The sequence below is a fragment of the Daphnia magna genome, linkage group LG7 (assembly GCF_020631705.1).
Source record: "Daphnia magna isolate NIES linkage group LG7, ASM2063170v1.1, whole genome shotgun sequence".
NCBI lineage: Eukaryota > Metazoa > Arthropoda > Branchiopoda > Diplostraca > Daphniidae > Daphnia > Daphnia magna.
The window spans coordinates 3,001,448-3,012,103 of NC_059188.1; the positions used below are offsets into that span (position 1 = coordinate 3,001,448).

Sequence of the window (10,656 nt, forward strand, 5' to 3'; positions counted from 1 at the left end):
CTTGTGAACCTTGTTGAAAAAACATAAAAACATACTAATCGAATTGTCTTGAAATTCTGCGTAGACTGATGTAAAAATATCAGCATATTATTTTTATTATTTTTTTTTTTCAAAAATGTGTCCGACATTTGCATTGTCCGTCAGGAATTAGCAGATATAAGTGTCTTTTTATATTGTTGATATTACGATAAATTTGGCACGTCATTAGGCATACTTAGACGCATTTTGAAGAGTTGTTCATTTTCTATATTTTGATACAATTATCTAAAGGATACATACATTTTCCTTTGATATTCTTTGTGCTGTCAAAGAGCCAGCTTTGTATCTAGTTCACAATCTAGACAGCTCGCCCGCAAGCAAAACGACTAGATTTTACTTTTCGCATTTTCTCAGGTATTATTGTATTTATATGTTTTTTTAGTTAAATAACCCATTTCCCCTTTTACGTTTAATTTTGCTCATTACAATTCATATTAAACCTTCTTTGCCCCTGAAATTACAACATGAAAAAAAAATTATTTTGTGTCCGGAATTAGCAAGAACTTTTCTTGTGTCTAAATTCGAGCTTGGCAATTGTAATTGCATGTGTAAATTAAATGGAGTAAGACCCTAAGGGGTAGACCTTTTATTTACCAACTCTTTAAACACATTTACTTATAACCTTGTTCCGCCCCGCCACCTCAGACTTTTTTGCGAATGAACTGTTGGAAAAAATTAATATACTTCCAAATCGATGAGAGTACGGATAAACAAGATCACAAAAACCAATATGAAACAAAACAAAAAACCCTCTTCTGACTGCATCGGTCTGGACCAGTGCAGCTTATAGATTGGCCGACGGTGTTGGCCGTGGTGGCTCTGGGATCCTCCGCGGCCACGTCCTCTTCCTCCTCTGCGGAACAAAAATCAGAGAATTATAAACAAGCATTAGGTTATAGCGGAGCCTGCTACCCATAACCGGAAAAGAACATTGGGTGGTTGAGGAAGTGAAAATAAAAACACTTCGGGTCTTACTCCATTAAATTTCCACGTGCAATTACAATTGCATGAGAAATATTACGTTTCGCCCCTAAGGGTGATTTTAAAGTCACTCTAAGTACGAATCTTCGGCCTGCGACAACCGCTTTATGTGGGCTTACTAGGGAAAGAAATAGCGAAATAAGACCCGTTCCTGAACGCTTTGTTGTTGTCCTGGAAATGTATAAACAGACTACCGGACAACTATTAAAAAGTTAAACTATCCTAGGATGATTTAGAAAAAAAAAATGCAACTCCTGATTCCACCCTGATGGAATTCAAACGATTGCCGCAAGTTCAGAAGTTCGCATGAGGGTGGCCAATGCCAGCAATGTGGCCAACCTCCGTGATAGTGATGGTAGACCCAGGGAATCGTTATTGTGCATCTCTTTAACGAAAATTAGGACCACTTCTGGGTCCCACCAGCTAGAATATCTAGGGTGTTCAATAGTTCGGGAGTAAGAGACCGGTCTAATCGTCAAGGATATGATTGTATTCTCGGACAATGGGTGAGGGGGAATGAGGATGAAATGACAAAGAAAATGGAGGGCACCTCACTTCGAGGTCTCGACGCAACACGTACAGAAAAATAGATACGTGTACGAAAGGGAAGCTAACCTCACTTCGAGGCTGGAGAATAGCACTAAGTTACAATAGTACTATGAGAAAAGGACTCAACGTGGGCGTACACCACATAGGGACTGACTGGTGTCTAACTGCTGACTTCCAGCTTACTCTTCTGACTCTCGTCTCAGACTGACTGACGCCATTACATGTCATACAAGTTCAATACACAACAATACTAAAACGCGGAAAGAACATGCGGGAAATGGAAGCAGCGTCGCCAGACCATACTCCCCCGAATCGGATGGGTCGTTAGGGCGATCCAGCGGATGAGCCGGTCTCCAGCAGAGCTAGCTGTCCAATTCCTCGTCGAAATAGGCCTCTCTCAAATTGAACGTCCACGACACGAACTAATCCGTCAGCTCCGGGATAGGTTTTCGTAACCCTTCCAAGATTCCACTGGCTTCTTCTCAAAGAGCTGTCGATTTCGAGTACCACATCTCCAACAGCGAAATTAGGTTTCGGGTTCTTCCATTTGGAACGGGAAATCAAAGACTGCAAATAAACTTTCTTCCAAATGTCCCAAAACAGATTGAGTACACGTTGCAAGTATCTGTATCTCTCTCGAGGTAGGGCGTCCTCAAAGTGGCCGACGGGTGGGCACGCCGTCTTGACCCGGTTCAGAAAGTCGGCCGGAGTTAACGGTCGGAAATCGGCTGGATCATTGCTCGCGGCTGTCAGCGGTCGCCCATTCAATAAGCCGGCTACTTCGTATAATAAAGTACGTAACGTTTCTTCAGACGGATACTGCAACTTTAATTTCTCTGCATCTAACGCTCGGTAGAGTGCCCTTTTAGTCGACTTAACGAGGGATTCGTGAGCCCCGCCGAAGTGTGGCGTTCTGGGAGGTTGGAATTTCCATTTCATCGGCTTGCTCCGGATGAAATCTGCTAACTTTGGATCGGCGAATAGGGCTTCAGCTGCTTCTCTCAGTTCACGTTCTGCTCCTACGAAATTGGTCCCGTTGTCAGTATGGAAAACTCCGAGTTGACCATACAGACCAATGAATCGACGTAAGATGAGGAGGAAATCATCTGAAGATAAAGACGTCACCAACTCCAAATAAACGGCGCGGGTTACCAGGCACGTAAATAGAACTCCCCATCTTTTGGCGGTTCTATTTCTAGACAGGCCTACGTCCAGTGGACCGAACAGATCACAAGCTGTTCGGGTGAAAGGCGGGGTTCCTGCTTCCAAACGTGATCTGTGAAGTTCCGCCATGAGCTGCTCACCCGGCTTGGCTCGCTCTCTTCGACAAACGGTGTATTCCCGACGAACCTTCTTGACTAATTCCCGACCGCGGGGAATCCAAAAGTGTTGTCTAATGAAACTAATTTGGTAGTCAGTCCCGACGTGTTTGAGCATCAAGTGGAAAGCCCTGACAACGTTCACGATAAACTTATGTCCTGCTGGGAGTACAGGAGGATGAATTTCTTCGTAAGGCAGTTGAGCGCGTCCAGCTCTACCCCCTAGCCGAATTAATCCGTCCTTTCCGAGTATCGGTGATAACGTTAACAGACTTGAGGTGGAAGGGATCCACTTTCCTTTCTGTAGACAACTAAGCTCTGCAGAATACACCTCCTCTTGACACCGTCGTACAAGTTCGAGGAAGGGGTCTTGCAGCTTCACCAACGCTGGGATCTTCTCAACTGTAATCTTCATCTTCTCCCAGTCAAGCGCCGACGATTCGCACTGGACCACGTTAGCACGAACCGGCCGAATCTCTTCAACCTCCACCATCCAGGGCAGATCAGCTGGCCAACGATCTTCGGGATGTTGTAGGAATTCTACGCCACACCACCAGTAAGACGGAAAGATCTCTTCTCCGAGCGTGGAACGGGTCGCAACGTCTGCCGGATTAATCCGACCTGGCAGAAACCTCCACTCCTGTGGCTCTGTCAACGTTTGAATCTCGCCTATACGGTGACTGACGTACACTTGGTATTTGGATGCAGTTGCTCTGATCCAGTTTCGAACGGTACTGCTGTCCGTCCACAAATAACGTGCGTGAATGGTACGAGTGAGAGCCATTTGTACGGTACGCACCAATCTAGCCGCCAGCAAGGCTGCGTTCAATTCGAGTTTAGGGATGGAAATCGTCTTTTTCGGAGCCAGCTTTGTCGACGCTCGTACATGTCGGACTAACACCGTTCCATCGACGTACACGTTTCTCAGGTAAACCACTGCAGCGTACGCCTCTTCTGAAGCGTCTCCGAAACTGTGCAACTCCGTCCGAACGATGAAATCTTCCCTCTCGAATAGACAACGTGGAATTTCTAAGTCGTTGAGCTGCTTCAATGTCTCGAACCATTTCTTCCACCACTGCTCTGCCTCTCCGGTCACCTCGTCGGTCCATTGAAGCCCTTGGATCTGAAGCTCTCGGAGTTTTACCTTCGCCTTTAGTGTCATGGGAGCGGCCATCCCCTGCGGATCGAATAAGCTCGCCGTTTTGCTGGCTAATCCAACTCGCGTAAGGACCACCGTATCTAAGCCACTCACTTTAAAAGTGAGCACGTCGGTAGTAGGATTCCAGTATACCCCAAGCACCTTTTCTTCATGATCTCCGTCAAGGGAACGTTCTTCAACGAGACTAGCTTTGACGTCGACGGACAGCAGGTTCAAGAACTCAACGGAATTTGAGATCCATCCTTGGAGATTTAGATCACCTGCCGCCAACGCCTCTTGAACTCCAGTCGCTTCTTGAATGGCAAGGTGGATTGTCTTCGCTGAACTCAAATAATCGTCCACGTACATCTTGTGTTCAATGGCTTTGGACACGAACGAGGGTCCGGCAAAATCAGCTGCTGCTCTTCGAGTAGTGGCGATTGCAATAAATGGGGAACAGGTGGCCCCAAACGGTAGTCTCCGCATCTCACATACTCGCGATTCCGTCTCCCCTCTTTGGTTCCACAGAAAACGAAAATAACGTGAGTCTTCGGTCCTAAGACGGATGCGACTGAACATCGCCTCTACGTCGGATGCCCAAGCGATTTCTCCCTCACGAAATTTGATGATGACGGACGTTAACGAATTCTGTAGCGCTGGACCGCTGAGGATGCTGTCGTTCAAACATCTTCCATTGAATTTTGCTGCGGCGTCGAAAACGACTCGCCATTTTTTACCCTTTTTCACTCCGTGATGAGCTAGGTAATATTCCGGCTGACTATCGGATGGATCTTCGACGTAGACCGCATATCCCATCTTAAAATTCTTCTCCATCGCCTGGCGATAGTCTTCTTCAAATATGGGGTCTTCGTAGAATCGGCGTAGCAGAGATTTCATTCTTTTCTCTGCCAGACTTCGGTTATTCGAAAGGTTCGGCTCCCCGGTTTTCCACGTAATAGGGACCTCGTATCCCACGTCCAATATTCGGGTGCCTGCCTTCAGTATCTGCACTGCTTGTTTCTCCGACTCGGACATGCCGGGAATCTGGTGTTCGGTGCCGAATTCTTCACTGTCACAGAATCGTTTCATCTGCTGAACTAGAACGTCTACGTCCTCGTCTGCTGCGAAAATGGCATGGCTCTTGACTACTGCTTCCAGGAGTCCACTTCCGAGTACTCCACGTACGATCCAACCCAATCGTGTAAGTATTGCAGTTGGCTCGAACTTCTTGCCGATTCGGGATTCCAGGGCAGTCGTGAAGTGAGCTTGATCACTCCCCAACAGAATATCAACTCTCCCTCCGCTTGGCTGCAACGGAAGGTCTTGGAGATGTTTACACCTCTGTTTCAGTGCACTCCATTCCAGCACAGGAGCTGGACTCGCCACTGTAGGTAGGGTAGAACCCTTCAGTGTTTCTTCTTCTCCATCGAACAAACGGAGTCGTACTTGTACACGTCTGGATGCATATTTACTTCTCACGCCTCCGGCACCGTCGACTGAGAGCGTGTGTGGTGTCCCATCTAATCTCAGCTTCCGGATGAAACCTTCTCGGAAGAGAGTGCTGTCGCTCCCTTCATCCAGGAAAACATTGGCTAGGACGATATTCCCGTCGACGTCGTACACTTGCGCTTGGACCATCCCCAACGCTGTCTTGATTTGCGTCGCGTTGCACCGGGCAGTCGCCGAATTGGAGCCGTTCTCTGGCTTAACGTTCACATCGTGTAAAAGAACGTGATGCCAGTGCTTACACCCAGTGACGTTGCAATGTTTCTTGATCTTACATTCTCGTGATGTATGATTTGTCCCGAAGCAGTTGAAGCATAATTTGTGCCGCATACAAAAGACCAGCCTGTCTTTACTGGTCAGCTCCTTAAAGTGGGGACAGGTTTCCATCGGATGTCAGCTTGTTGCTTTTTCCATAAGTATCCCTTACAATGCATTACTTTCCCGTTTCGTTACCCAATCACAGGCGCATTATTCGAATTTGTTTATGTTTTACAACATTCATGCTTTGTTTCATTTGTCTTCCGACGTCTTAAAATTCGGGCTGCTTGATAATTTCAGTGCCTATCGCTTTGAAGACTATTACGGAAAGATGAAAAGGTACCTTAAGAAAAATAACAAACCTCTTCAACAGCTTGTTAAACGTCTCTTAGAAGAAATCCAAAATCATAGCTTTATCACACGAAAAATTTCAACCTCCAACGAAAAAGAATTTCTTGATGGACACAGTAGTATCCCAATTTTGGAAAATGTTATCGGTTTTCAATTTAGATCAGTAAACATTCCAGGACTGAGACAATTGAAATGTGATGATGAGGCAGACAACTCTATGTTTCTTAAAAACATGTCCATTGTTGTGATGTATGATTTTCTAAATACCCCTAATAACGTAGTTGTAATTGGGAAAAGATAGGAAAACCAACAAGATTCCTATTCGTATTCCTGTCGTTCATCTGTAATCCAAGAATATCTTCCCATATAACAATTTAATGCAGTAACTCATCCTAAATCTGTCTTACTAGGACGTGCAGTACTGGACCGCTAAAGGACGTTATAATGACGCGCTTAAGCCAAGGTTTTTTTTTTAATAAATCATGTCCCTCAGAAGACGGTTTATTTTGACAAATTTCTTTAAAAGCCACTTTTCCACAATTAACAGTGAAGCGTTGGGTCTCAACTTTGTAAGAATTACGTACACCACATCAAATAATAATCTAGAATTGCTTTTTTCAATACGAAGTGATTAGTTAAGAAGAAGAAGCTCAGTCTATGATGCGGGAGTCAAATGATCGAAACTCATAACAATTATGTTTCTCTTCTGGTATTTTGAAAAAGAGCGCAAAGTGTCGATTTATTAATTTTAAATTTTATTCAAAAATTTATTTCACTGTATTATTTTCTAGTCTAAAGATACCTCTATCATTAATTAATGATGCGTAGATGGTAGACTACGCGACTGTCATGGGGGAGACCCGTGTTCGAATCCGATGGCACAATAATGCTTTTAGCGGTTTTTTTATACAGCAAAAAGTCGTCCCAGTGAAGACTTAAATGAGAGCTTTGGTGACCATTAAAATCCTTGTAAACCCATTTTCATCGAACAAAATCATCGGCGAGCAATGCCGCATCTTGCCGGCACTTTTCGCCCCAATAGTCGGTCACTATTTTCATTCATTTCCCTTCATTTCCACGCCGGCTCTTATCGTCTTCTTTTGCCGGCCTCTTCATTCTCAACTGCCGGCTAGACCTATATCTCGTAGCCGTCGATCGACGGCTCTTCACCTCATCGAGCCGGCCTCTACGAGCCGAGCCGCTGGTTAGTACTAGCCTCAAACACCGTAGGGACTCTCAAATCCAGAGAGAACCTCTTTCCTGTATATGGAAAAACAAGGTGTTACTGCCCTTCGTCACTATGTGTGGAAGTACATAAATTTTTCAGTCTTTAACTTTACTGGTTTTCCACAAAGCTAAATGACTTCCAAATGGATAGAAAATGACGTCCAAGAGTAGGTTAAAAAACAGACAAAATAATGTTGAAGGACGTCTAAAAATATGATTAAAAACGGCCAAAAGTATATGTTTAAAGACGTCCAATAGCATTTTTAAAGACGTCCAAACGTATCTTTAAAGACGTTCAAAAGTATGTTAAAAGATGACCAAAAGTAAGATATCGGAAAGATGACATAAGGATATTTTTAAGAAGTCAGAAAGATATCACGGAAATGTCTTCAGGAAATCTTTTAGGTACACAAAAAATATTTTTAAGTGATCAGAAAGACGACATAAAGATGTCTTTAAGTAGTCAGAAAGATGACATAAGGATATCTTTAAGAAGTTAAAAAGATATCATGAAGATGTCTCAAGGAAATCTTTCAGATGGCAAAAACATTTCTTTAAAGAATCATAAACGTGACTTAATGATGTCTTTAAGTAGTCAGAAAGATGACAGAAGGATATCTTTAAGAAGTCAGAAAGATATCATAGGGATGTCTTTAGGAGATCTTTTATATGGCAAAAACAAATTTAAGGAAACATAAAGACGACATAAAGATTCCTTTCATATATCTAAAAGACAACTTAACGTTGTCCTCAAACTGTCTTGATAAACGTCTTGAAGATAGTACTAGTCCCGGACATTTGGACGAAACGAAGGAGTCCAAAACATTATTTTAAAGACATCCTTAGGACATCTCCACTTGGGACAACCGGACATAATTGAGATGTCATAATGATAACCCGTTGCTATTTGTTGAATGTTAAAATATAAACGAGGAATCAGTTTTTCATTCATTTATTACAATGAGTATCTTTATACTTACACGTAGACAACACAAAAATCACTAGCAGAATTCGAAAGAATATTACAGACGCTCTTGATCTTCAAGACTGAATTACAACGTACAAGAAAAACACACATTTGACACCAGACCAACGTTTTCTTTGTCTTTTGTTTTCTCAGAAAAGCTAGCACGCTCAGTAACAGACGAAAACAAAAGGGTGAACAGACGAAAACAAAAGGGTGTAGGAAAAACAATATCCACACTTTATGATTACAATTCAACATGGAAGTACATACATTTTTCGGTCGTTAACTTCACTGGTAAAATTGTCCAAAATTTGCCTTGCACAGACGTCTTCTTAAGATCCCATTTTTCTATAGTACAATTGTCTTGAGATACTCTGATCTTGAACGTCTTACGCACAACGTTTTTTTCGTCGTCTTACAACGTCTTGAACCTACTAAAACACCGCATAGTTATAACGTTATATGATAGTAAAAAATGAATGTGTACAACCACATTGATTTTTTGAACATTGTATTTATGTTATTTTTGTGCGAAGAAATTCATCTTAAATTTTTTAATTAACTTAACGTTCATAGCATGTGCGAATACAACAATCAATATCAGCACCTAAAATGAACACACAGTTTAGGAACGGATTTGAAGATGAAATCTACCCAAACAGCACACTGACGTCTTTTAAAGGATATTTATTCATCCTAACGGCACTACTAGGATTTCTTTATTCTGTCCTGAAATCCTACAATGACGAATTAAAGACGATTTTAGCAGGTGTTGATGACCGGCAAAAACTGCTCTAATACACGTATTTTTATGGTCACCTAATGAGTTCCTGAGGATGAGTTCCTGCATTAAATTGTTATGTGGGTTGTAGTGACTATACATACTTGGCAAAAACATTTGGGCGTAAGTCATTTAAATATTCTTCCATCTGAGCCATAAGCCTATTTCGTTGCTGTCTAGGTTTTACGTTGACCTTTCTTTGTTCTTTTCCACCGATTAACGATATAAAATTTAACATACGCTTTTTCGACATTTTTAAAGCACAGAATAAAACTTGTTTGATATTTAAAGAGAAATAGACCATGAACGGATGCTGAGTTGTCAGTTTTCAAAATGGTCGAAAATCTCGATTGTGGTAAGGCAGCCTAAAATTAACACAGGCTTCTTATGGAGACCCTTTTTTAATTAAATCATCGCTAGACATGTTAAGTTCTTTTGTTTGCCATCAACTAGTGTTAGATTTTCAAAAGAACTGAATGATCAAAAGTTAAAAAGAAGACTTGCTTGGCTTAATAATGCAAAGCAAAAGTGTTCACATGACTTAATTAAACCAAGGATCTGTTCTTACCATTTTCATGGAGGTAAGTAGCTTACATTTCCTTATTTATCATTCTCTTCTAGTTACAAGTAATTACATGGTATATATTGTTCATTGAAGGTAAACCATGTGATGATGTATACGAAGAAACTCATCCAGACTGGGCTCCTACTATATTTAAATTTATGAGCCACAGTGCAACAAATGTCTCTCTTTACAACAGAGTTAAAAAGAGACTTGCTGTAAATGGGAAGGAATTCAAACCAGTATAGAATCGGGTAATATTTTCTGATATCTTCAGTTGAGTTAAGAGAGTTTTCCTGGCCTTCCCATCGGTTGCTTCGTATAACTTTTCACTTGTGATTTGAAGTTTCGCTGTCAACTCGCTTATCATTACCTTTGCTGCTTCCAGTTCCTCATTAGCGCAAAGATTTTTCTCTCTTAGCTCCGTGTTTTCTGTTTCAAGGTTCCTCAGCTGACTAAGTAATTTGGCAGAGTTTTCCTGATCTTCTTCATCAATGATCATCGTTGAAGATAATACTTCAGCCAGAGTCGGACATCGCTCACTGAAACACGAGCGCGCTCTGAGCTTTCCCCTCAGTGCCTCAAAGTGGGCGGATTTTCCTTAAAAATTTTCACTCTACCAAAAAAAGAGAAAGCGTCGCGCTCGCTTTCCCTTTCCCTCATACAAAAAAATCTCTGTCAAAAACTTGTATTTTTCCTCTTACTCCTCTTAAAAGCGATACAGTAGGTTATAGGTATTAAATTTTCAATTCCTACACTTAAAAAAGTTAAAAAGAGTTCAACTTGCTAGCTATTAGCTAGTTTTTATGGGTTCGAAAAGTTGCCTTTATATTCCATTTTTGTTTCAAAAACACAAGTTTGTAAAAATTACTGTCCGATAAATTTGAACGTTTTGGAACAAAAAAAAGCCCCCCAGTCTAAAAAGACGATTTTGGGTGTAGTCTGTACAGTTGCGTACTTTAAATTTTTCAACAAAAA

At 41.9% G+C, this 10,656-nt stretch overlaps 1 protein-coding gene and 1 long non-coding RNA gene across 2 annotated transcripts; both read right to left on the reverse strand.

Moving 5' to 3' along the window:
* Positions 1–1,893: 1,893 nt before the first annotated feature.
* On the reverse strand, positions 1,894–5,664 carry LOC116932462. Its single transcript, XM_045176129.1, has one exon. It carries the CDS (start codon positions 5,662–5,664, stop codon positions 1,894–1,896), a length of 3,771 nt encoding a protein of 1,256 aa, XP_045032064.1.
* Positions 5,665–9,726: 4,062 nt separating this feature from the next.
* LOC123474348 lies at positions 9,727–10,064 on the reverse strand. The gene is made up of 2 exons (XR_006649020.1): positions 9,919–10,064; positions 9,727–9,822 (listed from the first exon to the last, which is right to left on the reverse strand). It is a non-coding gene; the product is annotated as an uncharacterized LOC123474348 (long non-coding RNA).
* Between the last annotated feature and the right edge of the window lie 592 nt (positions 10,065–10,656).